Raw genomic sequence first — 23064 nt, forward strand, 5'->3', positions numbered from 1 at the left:
ACAGTGACTTAAAGTCTTGGCCCACTGGTCAACACCATCTTAGTGGTGCTCCTGTGAACATCTGTTCCTTCCTCCTTCCAGTCTCTGGTCAATATCAGCATTTCTGAGAATGAGTATCTAAAGGTTTTTATTGCTCTAGTTCACCTGTGGTTTGCTCACTTCTTGTCACACAGAAGATGTAACAATGGGTGTCACCATTGGTGTACCTGAACACTAGCTGTTTCTTCTGAACTTGACCTAGGCTTTATCTCCCTCTTGCCATTGAAAATTATATCACGGATCCCCTTTTTCCTCTCCTTTCTCTTTTGGCCAGTCTTATAAAAATTTGCCAATATCAGCATCCAAATCCTTCTAAAGTTAGTATTTCTTAGCCACTGGGCAAAGAATTAAACATTAAATATTGCAGTAGAAAATATACATGGCTACTAGGCTGAGGATTTATAAGGAAAGCATGCAGAGAAGGAATCTAAATCCCTTCAAGATTATTCCCATTTGGGTAGATTCTATTTGCTGTAGTAACTTGAAGGTATATATAAGGACACAATTGCTATGCTGGCTGGGAGATAGTCATAGTTATTATGAATGTTCTATTTGGCTTTGTAGATAGCAATATACACAATCTCAGGGATGGGTGGCATTCATTTATTAAGAACCACTGGTACCTAGTCCCTGAAACATAAAAGCAGTTGATATGCTTTCAGAACAATTAAAAATTACTTAGACTTTTCTTGGGCAAGGTGGAATGGTCCTAGAATTCGCATCTACAACATGTCAAAATTTAGCTTGTAAAGTGAGTTCATAATAACCATGGTTCTGCAGCAATGTTTTCCAGCTGAGGTCCACAAATCTCCTGGAGTCTGTGCCTAAATTCTCAGGAGTCCATGAGTTCTTACAAAAATGTATTTTTGGGATGCCTGAGTGGTTCAGTGTTTGAGCGTATGCCTTTGGCTCAGGGCGTGATCCCAGGGCCCTTAGGGGGGAGTCCCTGCTTCTCCCTCTGCCTATGTTTCTGCCTCTCTCTGTCTCTCTGAATAAACAAATATTTTTAAAATATTTAAATAAGTAAAATATATTTTTTAAATCCCTAAAAAATATATTTTTACTTAGATAACAATCTAAACAGTTTTTGTGATTATTTCATTGACAACAAGGCAGATGTGTTCATATGATTTTAGCACATGTGTTTACGTATATGAGAATTCTCAAAGGTTTTTTTCTTTGAAAGAAGACACAGGGGCACCTGTGTGGCTCAGTTGGTTGGGCATCTGACTCTTGGTTTCAGCTCAAATTGTAATTTCAGGGTCATGAGATCGAGCCCTGAACCCCGAGTCTAGCTCTGCACTCAGCACAGAGATTGCTTGGGTTTCTCTCTTCTTCCTCTGCCCCTCCTGTTTGTGCTCTCTCTCTCTAAGATAAATAAATACATCTTAAAAAAAAAAAAAAAAAAAAAGAGGACCCAATACTATATGTAAGCTAAACATGAACAGAAAATTAGGAGGGAAAAAAGACCCATACATCACTCAAAGGTTAACAAGCCCTGCTTTAAAGTTTTGGGGGTTGAAAACCAGCCCGTGTTCTCTAGGCGATTGTACTTAATCTATACTAACCCTCTCCCTCCCCAGCCGTAAAGTACGCTTAGTCCCTCTCATGTGCAGCATTAATATGGACTCAGGCAGGCACCATTTGGTAGGACTGCCTACAATTCCAGGAGCAAGTAGGACTAGAAATACCAACATCTAGGCACATTTTGGACCTGATATCCAAGGTGAATCTTAAGTATCTGTGTGCACATCAAGTACCAGTCTTTCCCTCAATGACTCCTGTGGTTTTCCAGGTCCACGTGCTGGGCTCTACCTTGATTTGCCTGAACATTTTTCTCTACTGAGAACGGAGCCAGCCCTCTTGGTCAGGACCCCATCAGAGTCTGGTGAGAGCACAGATGAAAGCCATTCTAGTGCTGTTGTAGAGGTAGCATTTCTAGAACTTGGAGACCAGTTGGCTGTTAAAGAATAAGGACTTGCCTCAGCTTCCTGTCCTAGATGTTGGCTATGGTCTAATTCCAAACAAGAAGGTCAACTCAGAATCACCCCATAGCCACCTGTCTGCCTTTGAACATCCCTGTTAGCTAGAAAATCTTGCTGCAGTGTCTTACCCACTAGACTGGGACTCTTTGGAAATAAACACTAGTCTGGTTCAAGCCTGCATTCACTGTCCTCTGGCTACTTACTATATCTGATGACTGACCTATTAGCCTATGCTATTGATCCACAGGTGACAATCTGGAGGGGGAAAAGGTGGAACAGGGACCAAATTTGATTGTAAGAGGAATAAGTCAATAAAATGTATAGAAAATCCTCTATTGGGAAGTGTAGTAAAATAAAACAGAAATGTAACTGAAAATTTAAAGGTTAGGAATCTATATGAATATGTTAAAGAATGCTGAGCCTGAGACCATTCTAAGTGGGTCCCATTGGTCTCTTAGGCAAAAGATCTCTTTACTATATATGTATAAATCTAGTCCTTTGATGCCAGCAAGCCTAATCTTATGTCTTACAGAGAGGTCCTAAACATCAACAGAATGGGCATGTAAAATGTATCAGAATTTAGCTTCTAAACATGGGCTTCAATGAACAGCTGTTCTGCAGCCAGGTTTTCCAGCTGAGGCCTGCAAGAGAACTCCAGCCCTCCTCTTTTCTTGGCGGCACATCTGAACTGCTTGTTCTGACCCATTTCTTACACCATGTTCCGACCTCCTCACTTCTGGCCTCACTCCTGATTTCCTATTTCTGGCCTTGTCCTTGCTTTCAGATTTGACACCTGACACTGTTTTTCTGGCAAGAACCCTGGTTCCCAACTCACCTAGAAGCCCTAGTCACGGCTCTGGCACTCCTGTGCCCCTAAGTTTCCAATGGCTGGCTCCATTTTGTAGTAGGACAAAGGGAAAATTCAGGCCTTCAGAAAATATTGCTTTTCCCTCTTTTGAGGCAGAGTGACATTTTAGGGGTTTGGTCTGATGGGGATGGTAGAAAGATGAGTCATTTAGTGAAGGTGATTCATATGCTCAGTCACCTAAGTCCACATATCTGGGAGCCTCTCTGGCTTCCTCTCTCCTTTATTCTTTAACAGCCAACTGGTTTCCAAGTTCTAGAAGTGCTACCTCTACAACAGCACTAGAAACCATCTCCTCCTCTCTGTCTCCTCTACTGATGCTTTATTTCTGACTCATATTTCTCACTCAATTATGTTAACTGCTCCCACTGCACCAAGTCTGGACTCCCCCACCCCAAGCCATCACTGAAAGGTTGTCAGAGAGTTTCCCAAAATGCAAATCTGGGGAGCCAGGCTGACTGGGTTGGTGGAGCATGTAACTCTAGATCTCAGGGTTTTGGGTTTGAGCCCCACATTGGGTTGGGTGTAAGGACTACTTAAAAACAAAATCTTAAAAAAATGTTTTTATTTTTATTTTTTAAAAATGTTTTTAAAATGCAAAACAGATCAAGTCATTGCCCAGTTTAATATTTTTCAAGTCTCCTTATAGTTTTTATTGCTGAAATTCTTTGATCTTAACCTAACCTTCTCTGTGTTCTGCATTTGCCCAGCTCTGTCACTTGACTTTGTATCCCACTCCCAGGCATGGTGTACACCAGCTCCACAGAAGAACACACTCTGTATGGAGTACTTGCAGCTAATATTCTCTTTCCTTCAAGACTAGGATCATATAGGCAGCCAGTCTATAGCATCTTTCCTGACTCCTGCTTTGGAGTCCACAGTACCCTTTGTGGGCTGCCCTCATGCCATTAGTAAGTTTGTTTGCCTTCTCCACTAGATATAAACTGACTGAGGGCAAGGACTTGACTGTTCATTTTGAATTTCTATGACCTAGTATTTGAGATATACCATACACTCAAAAAAGGATTCTTTTTTTTTTTTTTTAAGATTTTATTTATTTATTTTAGATTGAGGGAATGAGCAAGAGAGAGAGAGAGAGAGAGAGAGAGAGAGAGAGAGAGCATGAGTGGTGGGGGCAGTGACAGAGGGAGATGGAGAAGCAGACTCTCCACTAAGCAGGGAGCCCAATGCAAAGCTTGATTCCAGGACCTTGAGATCATGACCTGAACCAAAGACAGATGCTTAACTGACTGAACCACCTAGAAGCCCCTCAAAAAAGGATTCTTAAATGAACGAATTAAATACATTTATTTCAAAGATAAATAACAAAACAAGCAAACTGAAACTTGGGTGCCTCTCATGAGCTCTCCGAACCTGTTCCTGATTTCCATGTGAACCCAGTGCCATGGGGTACTATTGTTCTGTGAGTAACCTTGCTCACCAGTGTAGCATGTATATCAAACACTGAGAACATAGGCTTAGGGAGAGCGCAAAAAATAGGAAATCTCTGGCATTTAGGAACTGAGCAGATGAAACAGAGTGGCTAGAGGTGACTGACACAAAGTGGCCAAGGAAGGAAGGAGGTAGGAGACAATTAGGACCTAGTGCTGTTTACAGAAGCCAGAGCAATTTCCAGACATAGGGAGAATGGTCAACATTGACCAGAGCTGTGAGAAGGCCCAGTAAGATTGGGACTGAAAAGCATTCCCCTGGTTTTACAATTAGGCAGTCACCAGTGAGCCAGGCCAAGAGCAGTTCCAATGACTGAGGGAGCAGAGAGGGTGGCAAACCATATTGTCCTGCACTGGGCAATGAATAAGAGGTTATGATGAGTATAGATAATACTGGATGATGAAGGAAGAGAGAGAAGTAAAGCAGTAGGAATGGGATGGGGGAGGGTTAAGTAGAGGTTTTTTTGTTTTTTTTTGTTCTTATCATGAGAGAATCTTAACCCAAGACAAGAATGAAATAAAGAGGCAAATGAAAATTTCCCCTAATGCATGTTATGGGTATAGTAACTCGTGTGGCATAGGTCAGGATTACTGGTGAAATGTCAATCATGGGGCTGTACATAGCGGATGCCCAGGTGGAGTCCTGGCAGCCAGATCTAGGAAACAGATCATTGGCACTGTCCTTTCCAAATTCTGGGAATTTATTTCACAGGAGAGGCAATGGCGTAAACAGCAATTTGATATTTAGAACTTGTTTCAGGCTAAGGACTAGAAACAGGAAGAGATAAGCAGGTTCACAGTAGGAAAGCAGTGAAATCACCTTCACTAATGGGATAAAAGGGAATGGCGTCAGGTGGCCAATTACTGAATGTTGGTTGTGAAAAAAGACCTTAGAGATAATGTAATGTAATCCAACATCTGTATTTTATTAAGAGAAGAATAAGGATCAGAGCATGGATACGCCTGCCCACTGTCACCTTGCTAGTCAAGAGGTAGAACCTGGGGCTGTCACAGAAAAGAGATTCCTAATTCTATTTCTGAGTTTAGCTCCAGGAGACATCATGGAATTCTCTAGGATGCCTTATAATCCAATTAATTTTAATATACTTTATTTAAAAGAAGGAATAGGACATCTAATCTATGACTTCAGAAATTCTTGAGGAAAAAGTGCATTGTTACATTGGGCAATCATGTATAACATATTCCAGTTACAAAAAGGTTGAGAAATAATAGTTTACATTGGACGTGAGTCCAAGGGAGAGGTTATGTCTATTTAAGTTTTCAAGGATAGTAGCTACCTTGGTTGTTTAGGTGACTGATAACCATCTAATGCAAAAAATACCACATAAATTCATCTCAGGTTCTATTCAATTATTTGAAACGAATTGTGGGATCACAGAGGATCAGTGCAGGAAACCACCTGCAAAATAAGAACATGGGCAGGATGTTGACAACTAGTGTAGGAATTAAATATGCTGCATGGCAGGGGTGTTGCTGGGTGGCTCAGTCAGTTGAGTGTCTGACTCTTCATCTCAGCTCAGGTCTTGATCTCAGGGTCATGAGTTCAAGCCTGGCACTGGGCTCCATGCTGGGCGTGGAGCCTACTTAAAAAAAAGTGAAAAAAAATTGCTGAATGGGGAAGATGGAGACTTCCATCTATGGTGGGAGATGTGTCTGATTATAATCTCCTTCCCCACATGTTTCTATTACTTTATTTTTAATGTGTTTTTTTAATTGAGGTATAATGGATGTATATATATATGATTATAATCTTAAGAGTACAGATTAGTGCTGAGGACAACTCTATTAGGATATGGATTCAGCTCTGTAATTTTGTAAAAGCTGATGAATGAAATGCAGGATTATGAAGATAATCTTGGTTGAATCCTTGAGATGTAGTGACTCATTCTTTGAAACAAATCCTTGTTTGACTCTGTAACCAAGATAGCTCCAGGGCCCGGAGGAGCAAACTAAGTGCTTTGGCTCTACTCTGCACACCCCCCTCTCCTGCACTCCTACCTGAAATCAATTCCCTGGATCCTATCTTCTGGCTCGTCCCATCCTATCCCTTCTGACTCCTTGGAGCACTGGGAGCTTGGATTCCTGCAAGTTTCTGCCTCTCTGAGTGCCTCTGGCCCTGGCATCTGACAGTCTCTGCCCTGACTTCTGCTTCTAAGGAATGCCTTTCCAGCTCCACCTGGAAGCTGAGGAGTTAAAAATGCCCACATTGTCACCTACATTGTTCCTGCTCCCTACAATAGCTCTGCTACACACACTTCTTCAGGGTGTGGGGGTGAGGGGTGGCTTAACAGGAATGGAGAGAGACATTTATATTCTTCAGCTCAGCCAGGACCAATGATAGACGTTACCTCTATGCTTTACCTTGTAGATGCAAGTCTTTCCTCTGAAAAATGGATTTCCAAAGTGAAGGAAGACATTGGATTGGAGGGTGAGAAGGAGGAGGGGATGGCAGAGAATGAGTACATCAGAGGTAGTGCTTTGTGAAAATACAGGAACTTCATTCTCTGTTAGGCAGAGGGAAGCTGAGATGTGGTGAGGGTCCCTATCCAAGGAGCCATATCCAAGGACCAAGAAAGAACTGTAGGTTGCTTCTGTGTCTCGCAATAAGTAATTGAGGTCAGAGCTAAGGCCCTATGACCTTGTATGCTGGATAAGGAGATGGCATACTTTGGGCTTCCATCACCTGGCAGGTTTGTAAGAAATAGATTCCTGATCCCCTACCACATGAAATCTAAGAAGATTACAGTGGCATCTAGATATTTGTGTTTTAACAAATGCTCTGGGTAATTTTGCTGTACCTGGCTGGCAGATCCCTCCTGACATTTTACAAACCACCACTCTAGTTAGTCTGTTTGGGTGGAGAGTGGCCATATTGCGTAGGCTAAAGTGGAAAGGAGAGATCCTGTGGCCCTGTGTGCACCTTGGTATAGTGAATTAATCGCTCAGTTTCTTCATCTGTAAAATAGGAATAGGACTGAGAGTTAAACAGGTTAATAAATTTAAAGCATAGAGTAGTGCCAGACACAGAGTGGAGATATGCCAGCTATTATTATTCAAGCTGCTGATAACATTACACTAAAAGGGAAAAAGGAAGTGGCAAGAGAGAGGAAATGGCTTGGAAGAGAATGCTTCATCTCACAGAACCGCCTTGCCTGTGCGTGGGCTACCATTCCTCGGGCAGTCACGCCATGCAGGGTGGGGCCTCTGATACTCTGGGTTTTCTATCTGCTCTTCTGCTGCTTCTTCACCAGCCTGCCTTTTACTCACTCATGACTCAGTTCAGGTCACGTAGAACAGCCATTGTCTTCAGGAAGACTTGCTCCAAATTTCAGGTGTAGCCAAGTGTCTCTTTTGAGCTCTACGTGTGCACTTCCCCTTGTGCTCTATCTCTGCTCTTACTGTGGCACGATGAAAATCTATGTCCTGATCTCCTCACTAGGCTGGGAACATGAGGCATGAGTCTGTTGTGCTTACCAGGCTTGCCCCTGCTCTCAGCACAGGCCCGGTGTAGAGTAGTGCCTGCCTCCACTGGGAAAGACCAGGACACTCTCTTTACCACAGCTGGTCTTACACAAGCCTTCTAGTGCCCGAGTTGCACCCCCAGGGCTGGCTCTTTAGTGAAGATATTGACTCTGAACTTGGTGGTCAAAAAAAGACTAATAGCCAACATGGAAACCTAGATCCGAGGTTTCCTAGGAATGAACCTAGATTCAGGTTCATTTTGAAGAGCTAAGATGGAAGCCAAAGAACTCCTGTAATAAGACTAATTAAAAAAAAATATTTGGAGATCTAAGAGATTCATGAATTTGGTTTCTACAACCCCCTTAAAAAAAAAAAAAAAAAAACTTGGGATGCCTGGGTAGCTCAGTGGTCTGCCTTTGGCTCAGGTCGTGATCCCGGGGACCGGGATTGAGTCCCACATAGGGCTCCCTGCCTGGGGCCTGCTTCTCCCTCTGCCTAGTCTCTGCATCTCTCTCTGTGTCTCTCATGAATAAATAAATAAAGTCTTAAAAAAAAAAAAAAACCTGCCAGGGGCCAGAGTGGCTCAGATGGTTAAGTGTAGGCTTTCCGTTCAGGTCATGATCTTGAGGTCCTGGGATTGAGCTCTGTATTGGGCTCCCTGCTCAGTGGGGAGTCTGCTTCTCCCTCTCACTCTGCAGCTCCCCCTGCTTGTGTTCCCTTGCTCTCTCTCTCAAATAAATTAAAAAAAAAACAAAACAAAATAAAACAAAAACCACTTGTCAGTCTCCATACTAGGCACTTCAGGTTCCCAATTTCGCCAACACAAAAGGCCTGTGAGCTGAGTACCAGCATGATCTGTAGCTGTAAAGCCATGATTTCTAACACACATCTGTCAGTTGCCCCAGCACCTGGCACGATAAATGAAGTAATGGAAGATCTCAGGTCTTATCCTGGAGATGAACAGGGTCACGTAAGACAGCACTGAGAGTTTTTCTAGAAAGAGATGTTCACAACTAAACTATCTGGCCTCTCTTTATCTTGGTGTATTTTCCAAATATGCTTAATTCCTTTTCTTCAGGATATGATTGGGATCCCATTCTCATTACTCACGGTGAGTACCAAGGAGAAGCTGTTCAGGGTTGGGATGATTCCCAACAGGATAGTCAGGACTTTTACTGTTCTGAAGTATAGGGTCTGTGATGTTCTTCATTGCCTGGGGCAAAATCTTGGGTGCCCAAGCCCAGAAAATCTTTACTTGCTGGGCTTATCGAGCCCAGCTGATTCTAAGAATACTTGAATACTTTCTTTTTTTTTAAGTTCCTTTTTTTTAAAAGATTTTATTTATTTATTCATAGAGACACACAGAGAGAGAGAAAGAGAGAGAGAGAGGGGCAGAGACACAGGCAGAGAGAGAATCAGGCTCCATGCAGGGAGCCTGACGTGGGACTCGATCCAGGGTCCCCAGGATCAAACCCCGGGCTGCAGGCGGCGCTAAACCGTTGCATCACCGGGACGGCCCTCTTTTTTTTTTTCTTAAGTTTTTATTTAAGGAGGCTCTCTGGGTGGCTCAGCGGTTTAGCGCCTGCGTTGGCCCAGGGCGTGATCCTGGAGTCCCGGGATTGAGTCCCGCATCAGGCTCCCTGCATGGAGCCTGCTTCTCCCTCTGCCTGTGTCTCTGCCTCTCTCTCTCTCTCTCTCTGTGTCTCTCATGAATAAATAAATACAATCTTTTAAAAAATATATAAAGTTTTTATTTAAATAATCTCTACACCCAACATGGGGCTTGAGCTCACAACTCTGAGATCAAGAGTTGCACGCTGTTCCGACCGAGCCAACCAGGCACCCCAAGAATACTTTGTTTATTCTTGATCCTACTTAGCTTATAGGGACTAAAAGTCCACTGTGGGCAGTCTAGAGCATCTGTGAAGTCATCTTGATGACGTCTGAGGGAGCTGCCAGCCCTAAGTCATCTGTCCCACTCACCTTCTTATCAGAACTTGCTCACTATGTGCTCTTTTGCATCCCCTAGCCCATATATGAACAAGGCCCAAAGAGCACCCCTGAGGTAACCCATAGTTACCTTACCATTCAATAGTACTCCCTAAGTGTTACTCCTGTGTTAGACTGTTCCCTTTATTCCTAGGTGTTCTTCAAATTTTCTCTGTTACATCATAATGATACAGTGTCACTTCCCCCTCTCACACAGGGGAAAAATAAAGAATACCACAACTGTGCAGCAGCTTGGCTAATTCCTTAGGAAGGCCTTTTTCTTCTTAAAAGGACTATCTCAGAAGTACTATATCAAATGACCTGAAACAATATAAAACCAAGTATGTCTGTTTGTTCACATTGTCACATGAAACTAGCCAGACAGATTTTCATCAGTTTTGGCAAGTATATTTGGGATTTCTGGTGTGACTTAAAATGGAGATTGGGTGGCATACACAGGATTCCTTTTGAAAGCATTCCAGGAGAGACATCTCAAAGAGATAGGCAGTTAACTTTTAGAGAAGCTGATCTGCCTCATGTATTATATTAAGACACTATTGGGGAGATGCCTGGGTGGCTCAGTAGGTTAACTGTCTGCCTTCCTCTCATGTCATGATCTCAGGGTCCTGGGATTGAGCCCCACATCGGGCTCCCTGCTTAGTGGGGAGTCTGCTTCTCCTTCTTTCTCTGCCCCTCCCCACTGCTCCTGCTCTTTCTCTCTCTCTCAAATAAATAAATAAAATCTTAAAAAAAAAAAAAAAAGACACTGTGGGCAGAAAAATGAAGAGTGGTTTTAAGTAAGAGTCCCAAAATGAACATCCCAAGAGGCAGAAGCTCATACTACAGGCACTAATATATAACTGAATAAGCTTCTTATTCTATGTATTACTCCAGAGAGAGCAGCAGTAGGGATTCATTTATTTTATGATGGTTAATGATTCTTCTAGCAAGGGTGGGGAATACTTTTACTAGTTAAATTATTATACAGGAATAGTATGGAATAGTATGCAATATTAAGAAACAAACTATGTTTGTGTTGGTATGTAAACATATATTTGTAAAGTATTGAAGGTATGGAAATTTACACATCAAATAGATCATAGTTTCTCAGAGGAGAAAAGTAGATGAGGAGAGAATGGAGGGAGACATTGATGCTTTCACTTGATATATTTTTGTACTTTTTTTAAATGAGTATATGTTACTGTTTTGTTTTTTAAGATTTTATTTATTTATTTGTGAGAGACACAGAGATGTAGAGACATAGGCAGAGGGAGAAGCAGGCTCCCTGCAGGGAGCCCTATGTGGGACTTGATCCCAGGTCCCCAGGATCACACCCAAAGCCAAAGGCAGACACTAGGGCAGCCCCAGAGGCTCACCAGTTTAGCCCCACCTTCAGTCCAGGGCCTGATGCTGGAGACTGGGATGGAGTCCCGGAGCCAGGCTCCCTGCATGGAGCCTGCTTCTCCCTCTGCCTGTGTTTCTGCCTCTCTCTCGCAGTGTCTCTCATGAATAAATAAATAAAATCTTTTAAAAAAGGCAGACGCTCAACTGCTGAGCCATACAGGCGTCCCTATTTTTTTTTTTAATTTTTAAAAAAGATTTTATTTATTTATTCATGAGACACACACACACACACACACAGGGAGAGAGGCAGAGACACAGGCAGAGGGAGAGGCAGGCTCCATGCAGGGAACCCGACGTGGGATTTGATCCTAGGTCGTCAGGTCAGGCCCTGCGCCGAAAGCGGCATTAAACCACTGAGCCACCCAGGCTGCCCCCTACTACTATTTTAATAACACTTTTTTTGAGGGGTGCCTGGGTGGTTCAGTTGGTTAAGGGTCCTACTGTTGATTTTAGCTCAGGTCATGATCTCAGGGTCATGAAATCAAGCTCCATGCTAGAGTGGAGCCTGCTGGAGATTCTCTCCCTCTCCCTTAGCCCTGCCCCTCCTCCCAGACCTACTTGTGCTTTCTCGCTATCTTTAAACAAAATAATAAAATTTAAGCAAAATTAGGGATCCCTGGGTGGCGCAGCGGTTTGGCGCCTGCCTTTGGCCCAGGGCGCGATCCTGGAGACCCGGGATCGAATCCCATGTCGGGCTCCCGGTGCATGGAGCCTGCTTCTCCCTCTGCCTGTGTCTCTGCCTCTCTCTATCTCTCTGTGACTATCATAAATAAATAAAAATTTTAAAAAAAATTTAAGCAAAATTAAAAAATTATAGCTTTATCAAGTTGTAAGTCACCTACCATATAATTCACTCATTTAAAGTATACAATTCATTTTTAAAAAGTATACTGAATTGTACACCTATCACAGAAATAAACATTTTCATCAGTTCAAAAATAAACCCCATTATGAGTTGCTCCCCATTTCCCTCTCCTTCCAGTCCTCTGGTGACCACTGATCAGCTTTCTATTTCTATAGATTTGCCAATTCTAGACATTTAAAACAAACAGAATCATATGTGGCTTTTTGTACCTGGCTTTTTTCCCATCAAGCATAATGTTTTCTAGGTTCATTCAGGCTGTACCATAAATAAATATTTCATTCTTTTTTGTGGCTGATTAATACTTCATTGTATGGCTATCCTGCATTTTGTCTACCCATTCACCAGCAGATGGACACTGGGATGTTTCTACCTTTGGACTACTGTGAATTGTGCTGCTATGAACACTCATGTATACTTTTTTTCCTGTGTCTAAGTTTTTGCTTGAATATCTGTTTTCAATTATTTTAGGCATGGAGTCTGACATGGCGCTCAATCTCACGACCACGAGATCATGACCTGAGCCAAAACCAAATATTGGTAGCTCAACTGACTGCACCATTGAGGTGCCCCAGCTCTTATGTCTTTTTGAGATAATTTTTGTGTAAGGTATGAGAAAGGAGTCCAACTTTGTTTTTTGGCATGTAGATATCCAGTTGTCCCAGAAACATTTGTTCAAAGGAGTATTCTTTCCCTGTTTTAGTGTCTTGGATCCATTGTTGAAAATCAATGGACTCTATGTGGGAAGGCAGCATGTATTATTAAAAGAAAGAAGGGGGGCATCTGGGTGGCTCAGCTGGTTAAGCATCTGCCTTTAGCTCAGGTCATGACGTCAGGGTTCTGGGATTGATCCCATGTTGGGCTCCCTACTCTGCAAGGGATCTGCCTCTCCTTCTGCCCCTCCCCCTTTAATCCACCTCCAGCCTGTGCTCACTCTCTCTCAAAGAAAGAAAGAAGAAAGGAAAGAAAGAAGGAAAGAGAAAAAGAGAATCTGAAAAGAGTAAAGTCTATAAATCCTTCAACTACAGAAATGGCCATTTAAGCTATATCTCAGCCTTAGGAACTAGGTCTAACTAGCTATGACAGTTTTACCAAACTAGCAGACATAGCACCACATCATCTTAGATTGCAACACATATAGGCAGCTGCAATTTTTCTTATCCCAAAGGCTCTCTAGAATATCCCACAAATGACTAAGAATCATTTCTTGGAACTTGGTGCTATGAGGAAATAATCTAAAAGACTGATCTAATAACCTTTCTTCTGGTCATTAACATTAATTGTCCATAAGACTTATTTTAGAGAATTAAAATTTTTGGTTCCTAGTAAAATTTTCGTAGATGCTATAGACTGAATATTTTTTAAAAGGTTTTCTTTATTTATTCATGAGAGACAGAGAGGGAGAGAGAGAGCCAGAGACATAGGCAGAGGGAGAAACAGGCTCCATGGAGGGAGCCCGATGTGGGACTCTATCCTGGGATCCTGGGATCATGACCTGAGCCAAAGGCAGACACCCAACTGGTGAGCCACCCAGGCATCCCTAGACTGAATATCTGTGTTCCCTCAAAATTTGTATGTTGACACCTAACACCTATTCCCCCCAGTGTAATGGTGTTTGGAGATGGGGCCTTTGGGAGGGGATTAGGTCATGAGGGATTGGTGCCCTTATAAAAGAGACCCCAAAGAGCTCCCTTGCCCCTTCTGCCATGAGAGGACACAATGAGAAGACAGCATCTATGAACAAGAAAGTTAATCCTCACCAGATTCTGAATCTGCTGGTGCCTTGACCTTGGACTCTCCAACCTCCAGAACTGTAAGAAATAAAGTCCCCTTGTTTATAAACCACCCAGTTTATGGTATTTTTATTGTATCAATCCAAATGGACTATGACAGTAGAGGTAAGGGTGAGCTGGCTAAAGTTATTTTGGTTAATTATGGCAAGTCTACTATTTTTTTTTTGCAAAGTTTTTTTAATATTTTATTTTATTTTTAAAGATTTTATTTGGGCAGCCCCAGTGGGTCAGTGGTTTAGCGCCGCCTTCAGCCCAGGGCATGATCCTGGAGACCCTGGATCAAGTCCCACGTCGGGCTCCCTGCATGGAGCCTGCTTCTCCCTCTGCCTGTGTCTCTGCCTCTCTCTCTCTCTCTCTCTGCGTCTCTCATGAATAAATAAATAAAATCTTAAAAAAAAAAGCTTGAGTTAAAAAAATCCTTTAAGATTTTATTTAAGATTTTATTTATTTAAAAAATAAAGATTTTACTTATTTATTCATGAGAGATGCAGAGAGAGAGAGGCAGAGACACAAGGCAGAGGGAGAAGCAGGCTTCAGGCAGGGAGCCCGATGCGGGACTCAATCCCAGGACTGCAGGATCACACCTTGGGCTGAAGGCGACGCTAAACCGCTGAGCCACCCAAGCTGTCCATTTTGCAAAGTTTTTTGAGCTATAGTAAAGTTAATTGAATGATAGTACAGAGCTCCCAAAGAAGGAGGAGATCTGAGAAGTTTGCCCAAGGAAGCTCTACTTTTGAGTTTCTTCATATCCTTATTCATCTTTCCAATGAGAGGTCTTTAGCTTATCACAATGGACATATTCTACTGGAGATGTGTTATTAACTGTAAAAGTACTTAGTAAAATTTTGGAAAGCACTTAAAAATATCTGGCATATTGCTGAATTATGCACATAAGCCTCCATTTATAGAATATTGTTCTTCTGTAATATCTAAACTTATCTTGCTCTTCTCCTGGAGAAAATCTTGGAACTCTAGTTAGGAACTTTTGGCAAAATGACCATTTCATTTAGTCATTTTACATACAAGAAATGAAAAGCTCTGAGAGAGGAAATTATTTACAAAGGATACAGTTGGTTTGTAGTAGAGCTATAACCCGAACCCACACTTCAAGACTCCTGGACCAGAGTTCTTTCCATAATATTGCACTTCTCTCATTTTCTTCTCTCTGGTCTTGATGAATTTCCTCATATTCATCCTTCCTTTGATTGCCAGTGATAATCTGTCTAAAATGGAAATATGGCCTTCTAAGTTATGGTGCTCATGACATTCTCACTTCACTCTCTTCTCTCAAACTCAACTGTTTCTTTTAACTATAGTTGAAATCAACAAAAACAGAAAGAAAAGTTACATAGCAACAACTTCGAACAAACAGGAAAACCACCGTATCAGAAAACCACACACCATGAAACATAACCTGCCATAATACTGTGAAATTGGCCCCAGAAAGAGGGGGCATATAGCAGGCCAGCATATACTGTGCATTGGACTTTCAATAGGACTTGAAAATCCCTCAGAATCAAGCTCACCATCCTTAGAGGCATCCAGTGATCTTTGATTAGCACCATGAGAACTAGAGATAATAATGGTCAGGGAGAAACAGACTTTGAAGGAGAATCATATTGATAAATTATTTCTAGTGCTTACATCAAAGCTCCTTGCTCTAGAAGAGTACCAAGAAGTGAATAAGAGAATACATAAGAAAAATTCCAGGTGCCTCCATAGTAAAGGAAAGACAAAGTTTAAAGAGTTACTGTGGACAATAAGAGTCAGCAGAAGGTTCAGATGGTCCCAGCTCAATACCTGAATCCTCCTCTGCCTCTCCAAAACTATTCTGTAGTTACTGGCCCTACTCAAACATAGGAAACAACCCCAAAACAACCAATGGGGGATATCCCCCATGCATGGCAACTTTAAAAACAATGGAAAGAAAGAAGGATGGAGAAAAGAATATAAGCAAAAAGCAGCTGAAAAACCTATATAATTCCAAAATATCTTCCAGGGTCTCAAAGAATAACCAGCAAATTACCAGCAGCATGATATTTAAAAAAAAAAAAGGAGGTAAAGAAGAGTTTTAAGGGCTTAAAGACGAGTTTTAAGGGTTTCAAGAAGAGGTTTCTACATAACAAGTGGAAGTTAGTGTAGCTTGGCAAATAGGCAGGGAAAAAATAAATATACACATATCCAAAATAAAGTGAGAGATATGATGGAAATGTTGAAGAGACCTCAAAATTTCAAAGTTGAAAGGGACATTGACATACAGATCACAGAGATGCTAGTAACAGAAAACAAAGAAGATCCAACATACATATAATTAGTGTTTCTGAAGAAAAGACAAAGCAAATGGAACAGAAAGAGAAAATGGAATCTATAGATTAAAAGGCCTACTTACTATACCCTAGGAAAATTTAATTTAGAACATTCAACACAAAAACAACATGATATGGAGCACCTAGGTAGCTCAGTTGGTTAAGCATCTGACTCTTGATTTTGGCTCAGGTCATGATTTTGGGGTTGTGGGGTTAAGCCTCACGTTGGGCTCCATGCTAGACATGTTTGGGATTCTCTTCCTCTGCCCCTTCTCCCACTCACTTGTGTGTGCATGCCCTCTCTCTCTAAAATGAATAAATAAAAAAATATTTAAAAAAATTAAAAAATATAACATGGTGAAGTTCCGGAACTATAAGGATAAAGAAAATCACTTGTTATCCAGGTAGAAGAAAATGGTCTATAAGGGGAAAAGAAATCAGGTTGATAGTAGACATTTCCACAATACTCACTGCCAGAAAACAGCGAAACAATGTCCACAGAGCAAAAGGAAGTACAATTTGGTAATTTTGTAGCCATGTAAGGTGTCCTTTCTGTATAAAGACAATAGATCGTCTTAAATATACAAAAATAGCACCTATGTACTGCTCTTCTAATTTTTTTTAAAGATTTTATTTGAGAGAGAGAGAGTGCATGGTGGGGAGGGGCAGAGAGAGAGAGAGAAGCGCACTCCCTGCTGAGCAGGAAGCCCCATGGGGGTCGGATCCCAGCACTCAGAGACCATGACCTGGGCCAAAGGCAGATGCTTACCCCACTGAGCCACCCAGGTGCCTTGCATTGCTCTTCTAAAACACATTGGTAGATTAATCAAGTCAGACAAACCATAATAAAACAGATTGATTGGACTAACACAAGATTAAGATGAAACAACTACAGGAATATTGATTTTTTAAGAGAATGTGTCATAAGCCTTGATAAGGTGGTGAAAATATAATATCATGGGAACTTGGGGAGAAAAGTTTCTGAGAAAAAGTCCAAATACACTCACTTCCTTCAAGCAGTTAGAAGTAGATAATTTGAAACATGGGTTAAAAATACCCCGACCACCACTGATAAAACCTCAAAACATTTCACTATCTTTTCTTCTTAATTTGGACAGATATTTTTCAGAATTAATCCACTGTAATTGAATTAGATGGAACATTTATCTGAAGTTCACTGCAAGTTAAAGTTTTTCAATTTTACTTCCATTTTGTTTCAAGTAACATTCAATGTTATGGCATCTATGGAATTATTTCCATTTTTCTAAAATTATAATATGTATTCATCTAGCTATCTAGCTATCTATCTATAAATATGCATTGAAAGACGGCTAACACTAATATTGACAATGGCTATTTCCACGTTAAGAGCATTTGGATAATTTTTACTTTCTTTTTATTTTTTACAAGTATGTATTATTAAAAGTTAATTATTAAAAATACATATGTACAGGGATGCCTGGGTGGCTCAGCAGTTGAGCGTCTGCCTTTGGCTTGGGGTGTGATCTTGGGGTCAGGGGATGGAGTCCTGTGTCCGGCTCCCTGCAGGGAGACAGCCTCTCCTTCTGCCTGTGTCTCTGCCTCTCTCTCTGTCTTTCATGAATAAATAAAATTAAAAAAAAATATAAAAATATATATGTACAGAAATCTGACCATCTTGCTACTTTGTTCAATGTCTCTCTTTTTAAAGATTTAATTTTAATTTTTTAAAAAAAGATTTTATTTATTTACTCAACCGCAGAGCCCAGGTGTCCCTATACTGCTTTTTAAAACTTGATATTGTGTTATAAACATCCTCCTGGGTAACTAAGTATGCATTAGAAAATCATGGTTTAATGCTCTGGACCATAGCTATGTAATTGATCATACACTGCTACATTTAGGTTGTTACCTATTTTTAAATTTTATTTTCTTTACTTGAAAGAGAGAGCAACAGAGAGAGAAGTGAGGGGGGTGGTAGGGGAGAAGCATACTTCCCACTAAGAAGGGAGTCTGACCAGGACTTGATTCCAGGACCCTGAGATCAGGACCTGAGCCGACAGCAGACGCTTAACCAAATGAGCCACCCAGGCGCCCCAGTTGCTACCAATTTATTGCTCTTATAAATAGTGCTGTAATAAATACCACAATGCACAGTCATCTTGAATCTTTTTTTTTTTTTAAGTTTATTTATGTAATCTCTATACCCAACATGGGACTCAAACTCATGACCTCTAGATCAAGAGTTGCAGGCTCCTCTGACTGAGCCAGCCAGGTGTCCTACCTTGAATCCTATTTTTATGGGATATTTATTTGCAGCCTCTTCCAAGGAGTAGTAGTAGACACAAATGCAGGCTTTGTTAAGGCTGGCCCTCTCTGGTCCCACTTTACTGCTTCTGCACAGCTTCCCCCAGTCATGTTATTTAAGGCCCCGCCTCCCTTCAGTTCCTAGAATAATCTGCCTTTGAAGCAGTACTGAAGCAGCTTTCAGTTTTCACATAATAGCTCCATATCAACTAGGTCTACTTTAGTCTCCATCTCTGGTTTCTTTTCTAGGAAACATTGTTGTCCTTTGCGCCTTCTGGGAGGATGGGAGCCCTGACTTGCTCTTGCCAACTGGGCCTGGAATTGTGCCCTTGAGCCTCAGCCCGGTCACTTCTTTGTGTATTTGGAGAAAAGGACTGCAGGAGGCTTTATTTTAATCTCTTACAGTGAGAGGATGCTTGGTCAGATCTACTTTGGCAGCCAAACATATGGCCTGTTTTTGTTTTTGTTTTTGTAGGGGAAAGGCTCTTACTGGGTCTCAAGAGGAGAGGACGTTTAATTACCTACATGACCCCGACAGTCTCAGACTTTGCTTTGTGGCTTCTCTTTCACTGTATGATTTGTATGGATTTATTGGAAAACACAAAGACTTCCAGGAACTGCTAGCAAGCCAGACTCATTTATGTTTCCTAGTAGGTACTGGATTCTATTTCCCTGTTCAGCTAAAATTAGTCTGTAAAAGTCTTGGGCTTGTTAATGCCAAACTGATGTTCAGACAAGCCCTGGGAGAAATGAGATTTTTATTGTGCTGGAACCTTAGGACAAATGGAGCCAAATCTACAGAATGGCAAAATAAAGAGCCATAGAGAAGTCCTTTCAGACCAAAGCACTCATTTAGAACTCTCTAGAAAGTTAAAAATAACTATACAAGTCAGGAATCCAGACTGTTTTATTTAATTAAAGGAAGTGAAAACAGTTTCAGTTAAGTTTCAGAGTCACCACTGCTGGGTAAATGAAGAAAAAGTGAGGAAAGGGGGGTTGGGATGTACAGGCATTACTCAGGTTCTTTGAAACCAGGCATTTACATGCTAGCCACAGGAAGAAAGCTTATGGAATTAAGTGGAGTCATTCATTTATTCGACAAACATATATTGAGCGACTACTGTGAAGTTTATAATAGAGGTTGAGGATACAAGAAGAAAAAAATAATAGAGGGGCTATGGCATAAGGCAAAAAAATTAGTGTATACATTAGAATATAATGGGACAATGAGACCAACAAAAGTGCCTACGAAAATCTGGGCAAATCGGGATGGTGCCACAGAGTCTAAGGTAACCCTTGAGCTGAAGTCTGAAAAGGAATAGGAATTTGCTAGAGGGACCAGGCGAGGGGTTAGGCAAGAAGCCTGCTAGAAGGAGGGGCTAGCACACGCAAAGGTGTGGATGTTCCGCACATTTGAGGCCCTGCTTAAATATGAGACTGGACATAGATGGGGATACTGGGTAGTCCTATCTATTTTTGTCATGGGAATAGATGGGATGTAGGCAGGAGCAGATGGTGGATGATGAGGCCGATCTGGGAGCTAAGATCAGACCATGGAAAGCTTTGAGACCTTGCAAGTCTTGCTGAATAATAGGTCCTTGGGCACCAAAGCATTTTGATGGGCAGGGGTTATAAGTGGGGGGATCTGCTTTGTTTTATCCCATCATGATCAGGCCTCTCTTAAATCCCCACCCTTTCTTTGTATTCTAATACACAGCACTTTGAAGCCATGTATCTGACTTTCTTCCCACTCACCCTCTAGAATGAGGCCCAGGAGAAGACCACAGTGTTTATAAAAAGGTGTAAAAGCATTGTTATATTTCAAGGAACTCTACTGTATGCTTTGAATTTATCAAATCAAATCTTATCACAATGTACACAGAATTACTCTAATTTTTAGCATCTACTTCTATGGATAGAAGTTGAGTAGAAAGGGAAGAATATTTTATTAGGTATGTGGGGTAGTTTTTATCTATTTATTTATTTTTAAAGATTTTACTTATTTATTCATGAGACACAGAGAGAGAGGCAGAGACACAGGCAGAGGGAGAAGCAGGTTCCCTGTGGGGAGCCCCATGCAGGACTCAATCCCAGGATCCTCAGGATCACAACCTGAGCCAAAGGCAGACGTTCAACCACTGAGCCACCCAGGTGACCCAGGTACGTGGGATGGTCTTTAAAAAATATTTATATATAATTTAGAAATATAGGCTTCCCAAAAATATAGAGAATTCTGTAGAATTATAAAGTGAATGTATCCCTTTTACCTGCCCCAAATAAGTACCAGTTACTATTAATTAGCAAGTCTGGTACCTATCTTTTTTTTTTTTTTTTTTTAAGATTTACTTACTTATTTTAGAGACCATGAGGAATGGCGCAGAGGGAAAGGGAGAGAGAATCCTAAGCAGGTTCAACACCCAGTGTGGAGTCTGACCTGGGGCTTGATCCCAAAATCCTGAGATCGTGACCTGGGCCAAAATCCAGAGCTGGGTTGCCTAACCAACTGAGTCACCTAGGGACCCTTGCATGTGTTTTTTTTTTTGTTGTTTTGAAATATAAACAAAATAATTCTATGGACTCTTCCAATAAAGTAAGAAGTACAAGACCACAAAAGACTAAATCTGCTAAATCTGCAGGTTGCATTTTCCAATCACATACAATTCCTAAGTACCCCCGAGACGGTCTCTAACTTCCACTGTAGGCCTCAACTTTAGCATATGCACAGTAAGACTGTTTTCTAAAAAAGCAGCAGTGACTGTCAGCCAACACCTATTAGTTAGCACCTAAACCTTGAACTGTTCTTCTCTTTCTTCAATATCTAGCATGGTGCCTTGCTCATTCTAGGCATTTAATATGTATCTTTCTAATATACACTTTAATATTATATGACTCAATAAATTAGAATACTTATGAAGGTATTAAAAACTGGGTAAAGTTATCAAAAGTATCCATTTAGTTGCCTAATGACTGAGATGATGCCTTCTTTTCTTGACAACTGAGTATTTTTGCCTCTGTAAGTGATTAGGTAAGTGGTTTACTTGGGTGAGCTCTTCTGGCTAAATGCTTCCCTGAAATCAAGAAAGGAGGTTCAGAACAATGGAAGAAGGAACAGACCACACACAATGCCAACCAAATGTACTCTTAAATACCCACTGGTCACAAACGGATGACCTACTTTCCTGCAGAAAGGCAGGAATCAATCCTGTCTTCCTTTCTGGTTTTGAGTCCTACCAGTGCCATCTCTCTAAGCTTTAGTTTCTTTGTGTGAAACAAATAAAGGATAATAAAACCTATCTTGTACAGTTAGTCAAAGACTCAAACAAGATGGCCTATGTGTCAGGCATGGGGCGAATATAAGACATAGTTGTTGAAGCATAGGCTCTGGAGCCAGATTGCCTCTATTCAAATGCCAGCTCTAGTATTTACTAGCTGGATGACCTCAAGCAAATTATTGAACCTCTCACCAAATCATGGCTTCTTATATACAACATGGGAAAAATAATTGGATTATTTTGAGGATTAAGTGAGATCATGTATTTAGTATGGTTTTTGGCACTGACAATAATGGCTGAATATATGTTTATCATATTATTATGAGTGAAGGTCCTCCATAAAACTTTCCTTCTTCTTCCTCCTCAAAATTCTTCTCTTTGACTCTTCTAAATAACCCAAAGTAAGATTCCAAAGCTCTGCTTTTTCTGGGTTATGAAATGTGAGGCTGAAAGAATGAATAAAGATTGCTTGTTTCTAGGGACTGAAATGTATCCTCCTCAAATTCATGTGTTTAAGTTTTCTTCTCCAATGTGACTATATTTGGAGATAGGGTTTTTAGGAAATAATTCAGGTTAAGTGAGGTCATAATTGTGGAGCCCTAAACCTGTAAGACTGGTGGCCTTATAAATAATGAAAGAGAAATTTCTTTCTCTCCTCTCCATGTGAGCATACAGAAAGAAGTCAGCCATCTGCAAGCCAAGAAACAATCTATCTCCAGAAACTGATGCTGCAGGACCTTAATCTGGGACTTCCAGCCTCCAGAACTGTGAGATAATAAATTTCTGTTCGTTAAGCCATGCAGGCAATGGTATTTGGTTATGGCAGCCTGAGCTGATTAAGACACATGTCTTCCGGGGATCCCTGGGTGGCGCAGCGGTTTGGCGCCTGCCTTTGGCCCAGGGCGCGATCCTGGAGACCCGGGATCGAATCCCACATCGGGCTCCCGGTGCATGGAGCTTGCTTCTCCCTCTGCCTGTGTCTCTGCCTCTCTCTCTCTGTGACTATCATAAATAAATAAAAAAAATTAAAAAAAAAAAAAGACACATGTCTTCCTTAAATCCAAACTGGCTTCTCCAAGTATCTATTTTTGACAAGTTGACTACCTCTAGCATTTCACAAGCACAAGATGTTGCTGAAGTTGCAAGATCTTCAGAATACACAAAATAAATTAATAAATTAAGATAGATGGTGAGAATAATGACCTTGATAACCAAGCTAAGATCTTTGGATTGAGGGCAGTTTTCACAACTCAGATCTGGCTCTGAAAAAACATCCTGCATTGCTAGAAGCAGACACTGATAGGGGGAAGTCTGTGTGTGCAAACAGGG

The 23064-nt window shown here is 41.2% G+C and overlaps 1 protein-coding gene across 8 annotated transcripts in view; it reads right to left on the reverse strand.

The window, feature by feature from the left end:
* PIGL (phosphatidylinositol glycan anchor biosynthesis class L) overlaps nt 1-23064 on the reverse strand; it is a 99100-nt gene that overhangs the window by 52748 nt on the left and 23288 nt on the right. For 5 of the 8 annotated variants that reach the window (XM_072730417.1, XM_072730423.1, XM_072730419.1 and 2 more), the window contains exons 3-4: nt 14975-15094; nt 13839-13889 (exon numbers count right to left, since the gene is read on the reverse strand). The exons of 2 other annotated variants lie outside the window; for them this stretch is intronic. In XM_072730417.1, the coding sequence (XP_072586518.1) occupies nt 13839-13889; nt 14975-15094 (171 nt within the window). The remainder of the gene's footprint in view (nt 1-13838; nt 13890-14974; nt 15095-23064) is intronic. One more of the 8 variants, XM_072730418.1, reaches the window with a different exon arrangement.

The sequence above is a fragment of the Vulpes vulpes genome, chromosome 12 (assembly GCF_048418805.1).
Source record: "Vulpes vulpes isolate BD-2025 chromosome 12, VulVul3, whole genome shotgun sequence".
Taxonomy (NCBI): domain Eukaryota; kingdom Metazoa; phylum Chordata; class Mammalia; order Carnivora; family Canidae; genus Vulpes; species Vulpes vulpes.